At 44.6% G+C, this 15727-nt stretch overlaps 1 protein-coding gene across 1 annotated transcript in view; it reads right to left on the bottom strand.

Annotated features, from left to right (window-relative positions):
* The window catches only part of PIAS1 (protein inhibitor of activated STAT 1), a 43383-nt gene extending 36404 nt beyond the window's left edge, over window positions 1-6979 (bottom strand). The window contains exon 1 of the mRNA XM_042472406.1: window positions 6927-6979. Coding sequence (XP_042328340.1) covers window positions 6927-6950 — 24 coding nt within the window. The 5' untranslated portion in view covers window positions 6951-6979. The remainder of the gene's footprint in view (window positions 1-6926) is intronic.
* Window positions 6980-15727: the final 8748 nt, after the last annotated feature.

The raw sequence follows: 15727 nt of genomic DNA, 5'->3' as shown, positions 1-15727 counted from the left end.
AATCTCTTTTCCTGGAGCTTGCATCCATTGCTCCGGGTCCTGTTTTCTGGAGCAGCAGAAAACAAGCTTGCTCCCTCTTCAACATGACATCCTTTCAAATATTTAAACAGGGCTATCATATCACCTCTTAACCTTCTTTTCTCCAGGCTAAACATCCCCAGCTCCCTAAGTCGTTCCTCATAGGGCATGGTTTCCAGACCTTTCACCATTTTTGTCGCCCTCCTTTGGACACATGGCTCCAGTTTCTCAATGTCCTTTTTGAATTGTGGCACCCAGAACTGAACACAATATTCTAGGTGGGGCCTGACCAAAGCAGAATATAGTGGCACTATTACTTCTCTTGATCTAGACACTATACTTTTATTGATGCAGCCTAAAATAGCATTGGCCTTTTTAGCTGCCGCATCACACTGTTCACTCATGTTCAACTTGTAGTCTACTTGGACTCCTAGATCCCTTTCACACGTAGTTTCATTCAGCCAGGTGTCACCCATCCTTAATAATAATCCATATTGATTATTCCTACTGCTGCAGCTGCTGCCTCTTCTTATTGGAGCTGCGTTGCCCCAAGATTAAAGCAATGAAAACTTAAAGATTATCTCTCAAAAAGCATTAGAGGACCACAGTGCATCCAAAAAAGGGAAAAGTGATCAAGAGGAAGATGTGAAGCTACAGCAAGGGCTGCCCATTGAAAAACCACTTGAACTTTGGAACTGCACTGCATTCTCTGAAGCCCAAGAGTCAGGAAGATCTCTTGAAGCCAAAATTGTTTAGACAAAATAGTAAATCAGATACTGAAACTCATGCTTTCTGCTTATGCAGGTATCTTCTGCTGAATCCTATTGCTTTCACCTGTGTGGGTCCAAGACGTCCTAAAGACCCTCTTTGTGGGGCTAGGAACCCTTCTAGAGGCTTTTGCTATCGATGAGGGCTGCCACTACTTTTGGGAGGGACATTCTGCTGGTCTTGGATTCCAAAATCAGATGTCCAATCTGCCCAAAGGATTCACGTTTCTCTGAGGCTGCATCCTCCCTGTAGAAATAATCCTGGTTGAGAGCACTTTAACTGCCATGGCTATGGAATCCTGGGACCTGTAGTTTGCTGGTGGTTACATGTCTCACAAAACGACAGTTTCCAGAATTCATGCACCGAGCCATGGCAATTCAAGTGGGGTCAGACTATAACCACCTTAATCAATATACAAAAGAGGGCAAACCCCCCTCCAGTATAATCTCTCCTCAAACTGAAAGCAGCTCCAGTCACACAGAGCTTGAACCCAATTTACTGCCAGCCACAAGGCCTCCCTGCCATTTCTCAATAAGCAGCACTTCCCCTTCTAACACTTGGAACAGAGGCTGACAAACTAACCTGTAATCCTATTGTAGCCCAGGAAACAGAAGCAGTTTTTAATGGGGGGAGAGAGTGAAAAAACAAACTTACAGCAGACAAAATCTATTTCCCTGTAGACTGAGATCAGTTCTGAATACAGTATCCCTCTATAAAGACGTCCAAATGTAAGCAAAATTACTGATCATCATATCAAGAAGTATCCTTCCAAAGAGAAAGCCTTTTCCCCCAAACTCCTTATATCCAGCCAAAACATGTAGCTTTCCCCTTCAAACAGGAGAGCAAACACATAGGCCCAGTCAATTTCACATTTACGTTGACATAGGGCTACTAGGATCCTGCTTTGACGCTAGATGCTCAGGCAACAGCCATGGTCTGCAGTGCTTTTTCACAGCTTCAGCTAATGTACCAGTTGCCCCTTTCCTGGACAAGACTCATCACAATAATGCATGTCTTATTTACTTTGTGGTTGGACTATCACAGCATGTGGGGCTGTCCTCAAAGAGTGTTCAGAAGCTGCAGCTGATGCAAAATACAACTGAACTGCTTTTTGGAAGGTATGCTATAAGGCCTGCATTACATGGATTGCATTTGCGCCAAGCTGTTCCTGGGATCAGATCAAGATGCTGGTTCTCAGCTACAAATCCCTAAATGCTCAGGACATTTGAACATCTCATCCCATATCAGCCTGCCCTACAAAGACTCTTTGCTGGTATCCCTGCTATACACTCCATCTTGAAATGAGTTTAGGTTGGCAGAAGTACACAATAAGGTCTTTTGTGTGTGGGTGTTGTATGGCTTCAAGTCATTTCCAAATTATGGCAACCCTAAGGCCATATCGTGGTTTTCTTGGCAAGATTTGTTCAGGTGAGGTTTGCCATTGCCTTCCCCTGAGGCTGAGAGTGTGTGACTTGCCCAAAGTCACCTAATGGGTTTCACGGCTGAGTGAGAAATCAAACCCTGGTCTCTAGAGTTGTAGTCCAACACTAAAACCCCTATGCCACGCTGGCTCTTGACAAAGCCCTGGCTATATCCAAATATATCCATTCAAAGGAGGAAGAGACATAGCTGGCGGGACGCATCTGTTTAAGAGAGAAAGAGAAACTCCTAACCCTTTTCTGTAGAATCACTCCATTTGCTGGACTCCTTCCTAAGGGATTTTGCATTAGCTCCTGCTCAGTTCCACTGCGCAGTAAAGACATCTGTGTCCCACTTATTACTGGATGGTCTTAACACAAATGGATCATTTCTTTTTGGAAATGTTATTGCCATAATCTTAAATATTTCCTTTGTACTCTGCCTCGAGGGCCTTATGACCAAAAGGCCGACTATAAATATTTTAACAAACAACAATAAGGCCTGCTTATGTTGGGAAAAGAAACGGGAACCAACTGCAGAGGCAGACATTAAGGGGAACGAGGGGAACAAGCATATAGAAAAGTTAGGATACGGGATAAAAAGATGGCAAAAAGGTGGAAGAAGGTACAAAGGCTTCTCTCTTCTTTTACAAGAGCTGCGGATTGGAGGGTAACTGAAGGCAGTCATCTTCCAGAAGACAACCTAAAATTCAAGATATTGAAATGAAACAAATCCTACGATGCCACTCCTTTTTAAAGAAAATAGTAATTCGTCTAGTAGTTTTCTTGCGCTCTCTGGGGGAAAACTGCACATCCACCCACATGCATATACAGTATATATATATAGAGAGAGAGAGATAGAGAGAGAGAGAGAGAGAGATTCCTTCTCTCCGCAGGGGCATGAAAGGAAGTGAAAGGAGGAGCTGGAATCTTTTGCCAACTAAACCAACCAAGCTCCCAAACTGCTCTCTCATAAGCATCTCATCCTAGCCAATGAAAGTCAGCTACCTACACCTTTTCTGTATTTACTGCACTAAGATTAATGAAGCAAGCCCAAGTGTGAAGGAAAACAAATAAAGGTTGTTGTGCTTTTATGAGAAGCTGTCTACGCAAATGGATCCTCGGCTTCCTTAAGTCTCCCACCGCCACAAGGCCAGCAAGATTCCCCACAGCCCCAAACACAAAAGGCAATGGAGGTTATAAAGAGGGTCAATTCATCTTCACCTCCACAAAGAGAGAGCTGCCATTGCTGAGCACACAGACCCCAAAGGAGGAAAAGCACCTTTAAAAGAAAAAGTCAAGGGGGAGAAAAAGATGTTTTTTATTTTTAGAAAAGGTGGTATGTAAACATTTCCAGAATCAATGAGACATCATGAAAGACAGCAAACAAAATAATCCCATGGGTAAATGTATTTGGCATATGTTGGGTTTTCCCCTGCATGTGTTACCTTTAAAAAGAGCATGATAGTTTTTATGTATTTCTGTAGGCTCACAATGAAATCATGATTGCAAAAGTCTCCAAGAGGCATGAAAGAAGGAACACCTTTGGCTCCAGCTAGACCCATATTGTTACTATTCCACATCCCATTTTCACAGTCCTTATTGTAAGTCATGGTATTTAGGCAGCCAGTGTCTCAAAACAGAGATGTTATTAAATATACTGAATTCTTAGCCCCCCACCCCCCCAAAAAAATTCCTTCTGTTTCCAAGGGGGGGGGGGGGGTTGCTGATGAATAAAAAAGGAAAGAGTGCCTTATTGCAAGAAAGCCCCTGGAATTGTAGGAGCCAACCCACACAGCAGCCATTGAAAGCGGAGTCTCATTGCCAGACTTCCAAAAGGGGCTTTTTAAAAAGTGTCTTTTCTTAGAAGGATTGGCGGTAAATTTGTCTCCCTGGGACTCTTAAGCTCACTTTCCAATATGAGATTTAGAAACTATACTGAGGAACAGAGGAGTAAGAAAAGAGAACACAATGAGATTCAGCACTTTCAGTTTCCTCTTGCTCTAAAACAGGAAAGCAAGGTAGTGGGAGTTTCCTTCTATCTCTTCTCTCTCTCCAGAGAGTCTAGGAGAGAATGCCAGCTCAGGAAGCAGAGCTCAAAAAGGAGCTTTAAGCTTCATGACAAAGCTAAGTGTAACCCAACTTTCTCCATCTCTGACTTCCATTAAAGGGAGCCCTTGATCATTTCTTCTGCCTATGATTTTGAATGAACCGCAACAAACCTCTTGGGAAGCAGAAAGATGCGTAGATGTACACACGGTGCATCCATTTCTTCCCTTCTGTAGCATGCTGCATTTCAAAGGATTTGTGCAATATACAGGTCCAAAACACACTGCAGAAATAGTCCAGTTTGAGACCACTTTAACTGCCCTGGCTCAATGCTAGGGAATCCTGGGAACTGTAGTTTTGGAAAACATTTAGCCTTCTCTGTCAGAAAGAGCTCTGGTGCCAAAATAATTCTCTAGCACTGAGCCAGGACAGTTAAAGCAGTCTCAAACTGGATTACTTCTGCAGTGTGTTCTGGACCTTGGTAAATAAAGCCTGTGTGTGTGCGCGCGCGCACATCTACATTGCAGGAATAAATAAACCAGTCTGACACCACTTTAACTGGCAGAGCTCAATGCTATGGAATCCTGGGAACTGTAGTTTGTTGTGGCACCAAAATTCCAGAGCACTGAGCTGTGCTCAGAAAGCCTTAGTTTTCAGTCCTTTGTATGTTGCACAAACAAAACTGTTGAAATGCAGGCTTTATATCACAAAGGGAAGAAAGGAAAGGCATTTGACAGCAACCAAAACCAAGATAACGCACCACACTTGGATTCCTCTCCCTTTAAAACAAACACAAAATGAGAAGCGCCTCATTTCTGGCTGTTTCCACACACTTCACACAACAACCTCTCTCTGAAATTAAGGCTCTGAGGAAGAAAATAAGCCAATTCTGCAAAAGCTTAAGCTAGGACTTCTTTCGCTCGGTTGGTTGGCAAAACCCCTTTGCTTCCTAAACATGAGAAATCGGAGAGAGGGTCTTGTCAGTCTGAAATATCAGAACGCCATGAGAAAGCTGGAGAGGGCTCCAAAAAGTGAGAGAGTTAGAGACAGCTGCAAAAAACTATGGCAGATGACCAAAGGAGGGGAAATACCGCTTTTCCTCCATGCCTTCCCAATGCCTTATAAGAAGCCCTTCATTTCAGTCCTCTTTGGCCTCTTTAGGCTCCTTCTCAGGACCTTTGCTCAGCTGTTGCTTTACTGAGTTCCCAGGAGAAAGCCCAGCCATGTCCCAAAGGCATTCCTGGGGGTGGATCATTGGGGGGTGAAAGGAAGGGGTCTTGGGGGTGAAGGAGAGAGATCTAGAGAGAGATTGCAATGGAGCTAAATACCCCTTCAGGACCCCCCAAAAGTGGGCCCCCTTCAAGGGCTGAGAGGAGCTGTGGGACTGCGGCTTCTAGGGGAGACCCAGTGCCATGGGGAGGGTTTCCGCAGAGGGACAGGCCCCCTCCGAAAGGAGGGTTTTCTGGGGGGCCTTGGGGCTGCCCTCCCTGCCCCAAAGAAGCATAGCCTGAAAGCTTTCCTTCCAGGTCCACAAAACCCTTCTCTGCCCTTTCAGTCTTCCTCCTTTCGCCAAGTGCATCGCTCTCTCTTGCAAAGTTCACCAAACTCCAGCAGAAAAGGCTTTAACTGCCCTGGCTCAATGCTAGGGAATCCTGGGAAGTGTAGTTTTGTATTTTATTCTCATTGGAAGCCACCTCAATCCAACTGGGGAGGCGGGATATAAATAAAATCTATTATTATTATTATTATTATTATTAAACACAAAGCAGAAAGAGTCCAGATCAGTGCTAGGGAATCCTGGGAAGTGTAGTTCTGTGAGAAATCATAGAGCCTTCTGTTAGAGAGAGCTCTGGGGCCACAATGAACTGCAGCTCCCAGCATCCCCTAGCATTGGGCCAAGGCAGTTAAAGGGGTCTCAAGCCGGATTATTTCGGCTGCCAAATACACAATTTTGGGTAGAAGGCTATGCGAAAGCATGGGAAAACACACACAAAGCAGGGCCCCTTTAATAGATGTAAGCAGAAGCCCCCCCTCAATTCAGAGAAGCCCTATATGGCCCCCATAGAAAGGGGTTTAAGAGAGATAAATAGAAGCCCCCTCCCCAATTGAAAGGAACCCCAGAGAAAGGAGTGGGGAAGTTTATGGAGAGGAAAGCGAGGCTTCATGGACGCCAGGAAAGGAATGAAGGCCCCCTCCCCAATTACACCTTGAATATAGGTAAGCAGAAGCCCCCCTCCCCAACTGAAAAGAAGCCCCACAGGAAACACTGGGGAGGTTGATGGGGTTGGGAAGGAATGCAGGCTCAACGGATGCCAGGAAAAGGGTGAGAGCCCCCTCCCCCCATTTAAACAGACCTGCCCCTGTCCTACCTCGCAGGGCTGTAGGGAAGACCCCGGCCCTGTATTGAAGAGCCCTAACTCCAAGGGGCCCGGAGAGGGGTCTGGGGGGACTCTGCTTCACAAGGACCCCTCTGCGGCTGCTCCTGAGGGTCTTCCCCCCCATTTGGGGGGTCCTGGGGGGGTCAGAGAGTCCCAAAGCCTCCCCTGATCCCTCCCAAGCAAAGCCCCGCTCCTTCAGGCCCGTTCCCGGCCTCTGCCCGCCCCCCGGGGCCCTCCGCCGCCATCTGGGTCTGGGGGCGTCGGAGGAGAAGGGGGCTCCCAACTGCGCCTTTACCTTTAGTTCCGCACTGTCCGCCATCTTGAATCGCGGGGCGCAGGCGCACTGGGCTCCGCCGCCGGCCCCAGGCCACGCCCACCACGCACCGCGCGCTGCCTTTGAATCCGACGAGGAGGAGGAGGAGGGGCCGCCATTTTGTCCCTCCGTCTGGGACTTCAGCTCCCAGCATCCCAGGCTACTGGCCAAGCTGGCTGAGGCTTCTGGGAAATGGAGTCCAAAACACTTGGGAGGACCAGGGATTGGCAAACACTGGGGGAGATGGAGATGTCTATCTGTGTATATATCTCTGTGTATTTATATGTGTGTGTGAGTGTGTGTGTGTGTGTGTATGTATATATATATATATATATAGGTGTGTGAGTGTACATATATATGTATATATATCTGTATATTTATGTGTGAGAGGATATATGTATATATATGTATTATGTCTCTATATTTGTGTGTCTATATGTCTATAGCTGTCTGTGTATTTGTGTGTATAGTACATATGTATATAAATGTGTGTATATATGTGTATGCATGTGTGTGTTTGTGACTGTGTATATATGTGTATACTTGTGTCCATGTTTGTATATGTGTGTCTGTCTATATACTTGTGTCTATGTTTGTATTTGTTTGTGTGTATGCATGTGTGTATATATGTGTGTGTTTATGACTATGCATATGTCTATATACTTATGTCTACATTTGTATATATGTGTGTGCATGTGTGTGTTTATGACTGTATGTAGACATGTCTATATACTTGTATCTGTATATTTGTGTGTGTGTGTGATTATTTCTGCAGTGTGTTTTGGACCTTTGTGGTTGGGGTCCTTACTTAGACGCAAACCTCCCAGGCAAAACCCACAATCCTGTGAAGTCTGCCATAGGTTGGGCCATACCTGGCAGGAAGGCAGAAGCACACCAAGCCTACACACTGTAGTAATTAAACAACTAGGTAAGACTAGCAGCAGCCAAAGAAGTGAATACTCCCATGCATTGTCTTTTTACACCACTATGATATTTTCTTCTCAGTCAGGAAATCTATTCAGTCATAGCTGTGTCGGCCCTGCAGCAAAATACGACAAAATCCGAAATCACAGGAAAGCAATACCTTTCTTGGCCAAACAAATATGCAGGAAAATGCCATCACACAAGCTTTTGAAGCTCCCCTGGGTCCTTCATCAGGCAAGAGAGGCTTAAAAACCATGCAGGAGACAAGCGAGGAAGGCAGAGTCAAGGGCCTACATCTTGTATCCGATGTTGTTTCTGTTGCGGTTCATTTGGTCTGGAGGGACAAAGAGCAATAAAAAGACAGGTAATGGAATTTCAAAAGTCTCTTATTGCCCTTTGTCCCTGGTCCTCTCTTGGCCAAGAAGCGGAGTGACCTTTGCCTGCACTGAGGATCCCTCCAGAACGACAACAGAAGTGACATCTGATACAAAATGCATGATTACTTTTGTGTAAGTACAGCAAATGCCACTTTAGAGTTATCCTGACAGCTGTTTTGGGAGCTGATAGATGGAGATGATTTTATGCCTAACGCCTTCCTATTAGAACAGGTTACATAAATTCATTTATAATTTAAACAATTACTAGAGTATGACTTGAAATATAAAAAAAATGCAATATGATCACCGTTAAAGTTGGCAGCTCAGGACTATCCAAAGCCTTGAGATTTCAACGCCAAAACCTAGGACCGACCCATTGCAATGGCACAGCAGCTGAGCCCTGGGAAATGTCATATTGAATGAGTTGCACAGGAGTATGCCTTCAAATAAAAATTTTCCAAGTCTAACCAATGAGGAAATGCACACCTTTCAAATCTCTCGCTCTGAGATTCCTCCCTCTTACCCTAAGAACTAGTGAAGCGGAGCCGGGCCCTGAGACCAAGAAATCACAATTGCCATACGGTGCTGTAGCATAATCCATAAATAAACAGTGAATCGCTCTCGCCAGATCGCCACCAGACCATCTCTCCTTGTAGTCCATTATAAGAATTCAGGGGGCACAAGATCAAGTGCAACAAGCACATCGTTTATATAGAACGGAGTAGGGCCCATTTAATGTTAAGTATACTCATATAGGACTGTACTATTACCTAGGGATTCTGGATTCAAAGTAGGACTGTGGATGCCATTGCCTTTGGGGACGAAATGGAGTCTCCGTCTTCTGTTAATAAGTCTCTCTGTTGTGCAGCTACTTAGACTTTGGAGGAATCATAAATAAATAAATAAATAAATGTAATGGATAAATATGAATGTGTGTGTATATATATATTCCCTGTTAATTAAAGCTCAGAATCTGAATGCCATTTCAAGAGTAAACACTAATTACTGTGCCGCATTTAATTGTCGCAGGGACTAGATGAGTGAAATCCTCCTTGCATGGCCTTTCATCTTGACATCTTAAACTAGAAGATAATATCAAAGGGGCCAGAAATACAAACAACTTGGGTTGACACACAAAGGCTAGACCATGTGAACTGGAATCAGAAAAGAAAATGGCACCCGGTCCAAGAAAAGTCCTTGCAGCAAATGTGGGTCAGTTGGTTCCGTCTCTGCAACAAAAGCAGAACATTGTCTCTTGCTGGAGGTTTCAACAAAGGGCTTGCAATTGCTCTGGATTTCAGGGTAAACCTTAAAGGAGCTATCCAACAAGGTGAATCGGACCAGCTGCACCTTCTCCCTTCAGCCCTGGGATGCTGGAGCAATTGCTCCAGTTAAACCATTGGTCATCTGGCCCAGTCTGAGCCCAGCAAAGAAGTAACTGGGCCAGTGGCTTTGACGTAAAGCGTTGTGAAACTCGCCTCAACATATGAGTCCGTGTGTAATTCATGGGCATAGTGGCAAGGGTCCCGTGTTTTAATTTTGTCCCCTCACTTTGCTCCCTACAAGCAGGTTTTCAAGTTCTCAAAGAGCAGAAGTTTCATTCAGTGGTGAACAACTTCATCAGGTTTTTCATCAAGCTGAAACTTCAGCTTTAATTCTCCTTTGATTGCCTCTTGATTGGAAAGGAGACATTTACACCTCGCCGTCTCAAAGCAGAGGAGGAAGAGAGGATTTTGCGATGCCTGTGTCAGGAATGTGATTACAAATGAACAAGTTTGGTCAAAGCCATTAAGCTCGACTTGTCTTCAATTATCCCTGGAGAATAATTGAAGTATATATAAAGTTTGTCCTTTTGCAAAAGGTGGGCTTCTCTTTCCACAGGGAGTTGAGGGACCATATATTCTGCACTGGTTCATGATAAAATTGCTTGGTTCAAAGACACAATGCAGTTGCATTGCTTTGGTCGCTGGTTCACATGCACTGCCACAAATGCACTGCTTCAGCTGCTTGCTTCAAATGCACTGAAGCAGTTGTTTGGTTCGTATGTATTGCTGCAACTACTCAGTATGTATGCACCACCGTAATTGCTTCGTTCAAATGCATTGCTGCCATTGCCTTGGTTTGAATGACCATCTGGTTGTGAAAGGAAGGGATGGCCGGCAGAAAGAACCAAGGAGCAAAGGTGCCGGATGATCCATCCAAGCTGATAATTGCACATTTATCATCACTTCTTGGGATGAGAGACTGTCTCCGATGAGGAATATGGATTAAGAGACCAAGCGTGACTCCACCAACTTGGGATAACAATGCAAAGATTAAAAATAGCCGTGTTTACTGTTGCACAAGCAACACGTATAATTTCCAGGTAATTACCGCAACATAATTAGCAGTGCTAGCTTTTCATGCCCTGCCTTCAGATCAGTCCATGATGCTGCTGTCTTACTGTAACTCGGTTCCTGGGTAGGAATGGAAGGAAAAGGAGGAATACTTTTGAAAGTACAAGAAGGAAGTGATTCTGAAATTAAGCTTCTAGACTAAAGAGTGTGAAATATATACTTGGTGATCCTTTGAAAGCTACTTACACTGGGCCAGAAAATCCTCCCTTCACACATTGTGGAATCTGATGAATTGAAGGCCAATTGCTCCTATGTCAGTAGAGCAGTGAATCTGTTTGGGGTTTTAGACTGAATTTAAAGGGAACTATCCCAGGTACTAAACACTATGCCCCAAATAGTTTCAACACTTTGGAGATCTCCCAAACAGCTTGTCACTCCGATTGACCACAAAAAGGGATTGCAAGGTTGCAGTGAAAATGTTGACCCAGCATGTGGCTGCCTTTTAAAAAGGAAAATTATTTGCTGGACCTAACCAGAAAACTGAAGATGAAACTGCCCACACTGCGCTGCCCTTATCCAGATCCATCCATATACCATTTACAGTTTGGAATAGTACAGTGGTACCCCGGGATACGAATGCGCCGCCTTACGAAATTTCCGGGTTACAAAAAAATCATTGAAAAAACTGTTCCGGGTTACGAAGGTTATTTCGGGTTACGAAAGAAATTTTGGTGCTTTTCGGCGCTTTTTTCGCACCAAATCGCGGCTTTTCCCCATTAGCGCCTATGGGTTTTCGGCTTTGTGAAAGCTTTTCGGGGTTACGAACGCGGCGGCGGAACGAATTAAATTCGTAACCCGGGGTACCCCTGTATTCCAAACCACATGTGAAATACTATGCATAATTCTGGTTGCAATATATTCATCCAAAATGAATATATTGCTGGAGAAGGTGCAGAAAGGGGGACCAAAATTACCAAGGGAAAGGTTACAAAACTGGGGGGGGGCCTGTTTGGATTATGAAATGCAAGTGGAATAAGGAGAAATTTGGCAGATATTCATACAATTCTGCCTGGTAAGGAGAAAGCCTAAGAGCTTCATTCCCCCAAAAGGTCCACCCCTAAAGCTGAATGGTGGGAGATTCAGGACCAATAAAAGGGAGAAGTGCTTCACACAATTCATATTAGGATGGAGGAACTCACTGCCACAAGACGCGGGGATGGAAGGCTTTAAAAGGGAATGGGGGAATATGATGGATGGCTACTAGTCAGGCTGACTGTATATCACTTGGAGCATCAGAGGAATAGGACTCCAATTAAATTTATCAACTTATATGCTGGGGAATGCAAGACGGATGGTCCAGTTGCCCTCGTGTCCCACTGGTCATCTTCTCTAGTTGACCATGGTGCGAACAGAACAATGGACTAAATAGGCCTTTGTTCTTATCTTCAAGCTTTTCTGACGTTCTCATGACTGCTCTTAGGCTCATCCCTTTCCCCATAAAGTCTGTGCCATTAATTGAAACAGATTAAAAAAAAACACCAGTTGTGGTTATCTCACGTTTCTAATTCATTCTGGGTTTTAATTGACCGCCTCCGTCCTATTGGCAGCCGTCCCACCACCTTTAACTTGGAGGCTTGTTCAGGCAGGGCATTCAGAGTAAAGAGGAGCCCAGTCGGTTTAATTAAATCCGAGGAGAAGGAGACGGTCCTCGGATTACAAGGCTATTAAAAATGGAGTAGGAATGGGACACGTACAGACAAGCTGGTCGGACAGGTTCGGGTCAGCTTTTTGCATGGAATAGGGTGACGCAACCTGTTTCAGAGAGCACTGTGCAAAGTGTGGGTGTGTTTGTTTGTGCGTGTGGACCAGGGTTGGAAGCATCCAGCCCTCCAAAGATATGGCTGGACTCCTTCTCCCAGCATCTCTCACCACTTCTGGCCAGGGATGCTGGAGCTTGTTGCCAACAGCATATAGAGAGTGTGACGTTGAAGGCTTTCACGGCCAGCACCTATAGTTTTTTGTGGGTTTATTTCAGTTTATGTGGCCATGCTCTAGAAGAGTTTATTCTCTGAAGATGCCAAAGTCACAGATGCAGGCGAAACGTCACGATTAAACTCTTCTAGAATACGGCCACATAGCGCAAAAACCCACAAAAAACCTAAGCATCTAGAGAGGCTATTGCAGGACCTGAAAACACCAAAATCAAGACCCAGCAAATGCAAATGAAAAGCACTGAGAGTGAGGGGGATTCCCAGCAGACAACGGATCATACAGTAAATGGATACCCTGAGACCTTGCCATTCAACCACAGAACAATGCACAGATTAACATGCAAATCACCTCCTCTCAACCAACAGAGAGAGTGTGTGTGTGTACACACACACACACACACACACACACACACACACACACACCACTTCCATGCCAGCTTTCTCTGAAGATGCCAAATCCACAGATGCCAGTGAAACGTCAGGAATAAATTCTTCCAGAACATGACCCAAAAACCCCACAAAAACCTATGTTGCATGACTCCTTCCCCCAGTGTACCCAAAGGTACAAACCAGGATCTGTGTGGTGCAGCAAAGGTTTTGAAGTGTTGGCCCTAAATAGACTGAAGGAAGCCATTTTTATTAAATTATATACAATGTGGCCCTTCAGAGGCTGCTGGACTGCAATGTCCAGCATTACTCTCCATTGGCTATCCTATACACACACACACACACACACACACGGATATCCAATGGAGTGGAACGCTGTACATTGCAGTCCCGCAGCCTCTGGAGGTCCACATCGTGACCCAACTGGGTCCACAACCAAAGGCTGTGGCCCCTTTGCAGCCCAAAGTAGCCCTGGCACTGAGCATGGCCCGAACATTGTCCAACATTGCCGACACTCCTGGAAGCCAAGGGTCAATCTCTGTCCAGCGTGCCAGAGGGGGACAATCCGTCCGCGGCTCCCTTCCAAGCTCCACACATTCCTCCTTGTTTGTCTTCTCCGCTTGCCTACAAAAAAAGAACTTTCTGTCTCTCCTTTTGGCTCCAAACACCCCAAAGTCTCCTTCACCTGCTTTGCTTTCCATTGGGGACAGAGGAGAGATTGCATGGCTTTTGGCTAAAGATGCTTTTGCAGCGGCACAGAATGGATGGGCTAGCAATGGTGTTCAGGGGGCAAGTCCCTGACAGCGGAGGTTAAAGAATGCATTGCACAAACATATACCAATGGATGCCTTGAGACTGCAAATGTGGCTTCCCAAAACTGTTTTTGCAGACCCCATACGCACCTAACAAACAAACGCATGCAAACACAGACTGCCTTCTTCCCTTCTTCCCATTCAAAACAACAAGAGAGATTGAACCGCCTCCTTAAGAAAGGTTCCCCATTTTAAACAGGACGCACAACTGCCTTGCGCTGTTAACATCCCAAAGGGGCATGTGCATTGTGGGTTTTCAAGTCGTTTTGACTCATGGTGAACCTATCATGATGAAACATGCAGAGCTTTCCCTTAACTTGGGGAGAACTGAATAAGTCCTGAAATCACAACGGAGACTAAATTTGCAGTGCGTGCGTTGTGTGCCTTCAAGTTCAGTGTCATTTCCGACTTACGACAATCCTATTAAGGGGTTTTTCTGGCCAGATTTTGTTCATAGGAGCCTTACCTTCAGGCTAAGAGAGTGGGTTTTCATGGCTGAGCAGGGGATTCGAACCCTGGTCTCCAGAAAGTTTGAGGCAACGGGATCTGTGTCCATTCTTGCAACAAAAGGGTGAAGGAAATGTTGGAAAAGGAGAAGCCAAGATGGCCCAAACCCATGCCTTTTGCCTTTCTTTTGCAATGGGAATAAAATACCTTTGCATGAGCTCATGCTTTGGGTTTTGTTTTAAGTGAAGCGCAGTGCGTCCAGGACGCTCTGTCCCACCGACAAACACAAGCAAATCGCCGGTCGGTTAATTACTGCCTGCCATTTAATTGCAGACCGCCGTCTCTTATCAGCTCTGCGCTGTTACAGAACATCATGTTATACCCTGATCCCTCTCTCTCTCTCTTTTAGAAATATAAAAATAAAAGGGGAAAAAAGAATGAAGAATCTGATAACCATGAGGGGAAAATAATAATAATAACAGTCCCTTTGGCCAAGTCATACTCCTTGGCACTTTGGAAGCCGCAAGCCGTCTCCGACTCAAAGGCTGCAGCGAAGGCTGCAAAAAGCACTGTGCAAACTTTGCAGTGCTCTATAAACAAATGTTAATAAATAAATGTTGACAACATCAGAAATGTATTAAATGGAGTCTGTATTCTGTAGGGTTAAAGGACAAAGGGTTTCTCCTTTAAGACTAGGCAAAGGTATGACGGCATAAAGAGTGGCTCGCTGCGTTGGACGCATGAGGAGAGCGGGATTGTTCGCAGCGAGGACAGAAGGAAATTAAACTCAGAAAGTACAGAGTGTGATGGTTGTGTTGGTTGATGTTTATAAAGGAATTGCCACTGTCTGTACCTTCTGCATTTAATGGCCCTCCGTTCCCACTGTTTACAACTCCTTGCATCCATCCATCCATCCATCCATCCATCCATCCATGCAATGTCTGTGACACAGGATAAGCTTCAAGGCATCTGATAAAGCAGAAGGGATTCCACCCAAAATTTGGAATAAACTGACAATCCATTAATGTGCTTTTTTATTTTATCTTCCTAATTGCATTTTATCTTTTTCTCATTTTAGATTCAAATTGTTTTAATATCATGAAGATCAACCTGAGGAAGTAGGCCAACTCTACAAAAGCTTATGCTGGAGTTACATTTTTAACCATTGTGTGTTTTTGTATTAATCTGATGCTGTTTTCACTCGATGGTTTAAATTGCTTTAAAATCATTATTGCAATGTTTTAATAGTATTTTCCTTTGTGAGAGCCTTTTTGGGGAGAAAGTAAAATATGTAAATAAATAAGTAAGTAAAATACAACTTCTTTTGCTCAGTTAGGCTGCAATCTGCATTGCAGAAATAATCCAATTTGATACCACTTTAACTGCCACGGCTCAATGCTATGGAATTCTGGGAACTGCAGTTTGGGTGGCACCAGAGCTTTCTGACAGAGAAGGCTAAAATAATAATAATAATAATAATAATAATAATAATAATAATAATAATAATAA

The sequence above is a fragment of the Sceloporus undulatus genome, chromosome 6, assembly GCF_019175285.1.
Source record: "Sceloporus undulatus isolate JIND9_A2432 ecotype Alabama chromosome 6, SceUnd_v1.1, whole genome shotgun sequence".
Lineage (NCBI taxonomy): Eukaryota > Metazoa > Chordata > Lepidosauria > Squamata > Phrynosomatidae > Sceloporus > Sceloporus undulatus.
The sequence above is the reverse complement of the archived record's forward strand: the minus strand, read 5'-3'. Positions and strand labels throughout refer to the sequence as shown.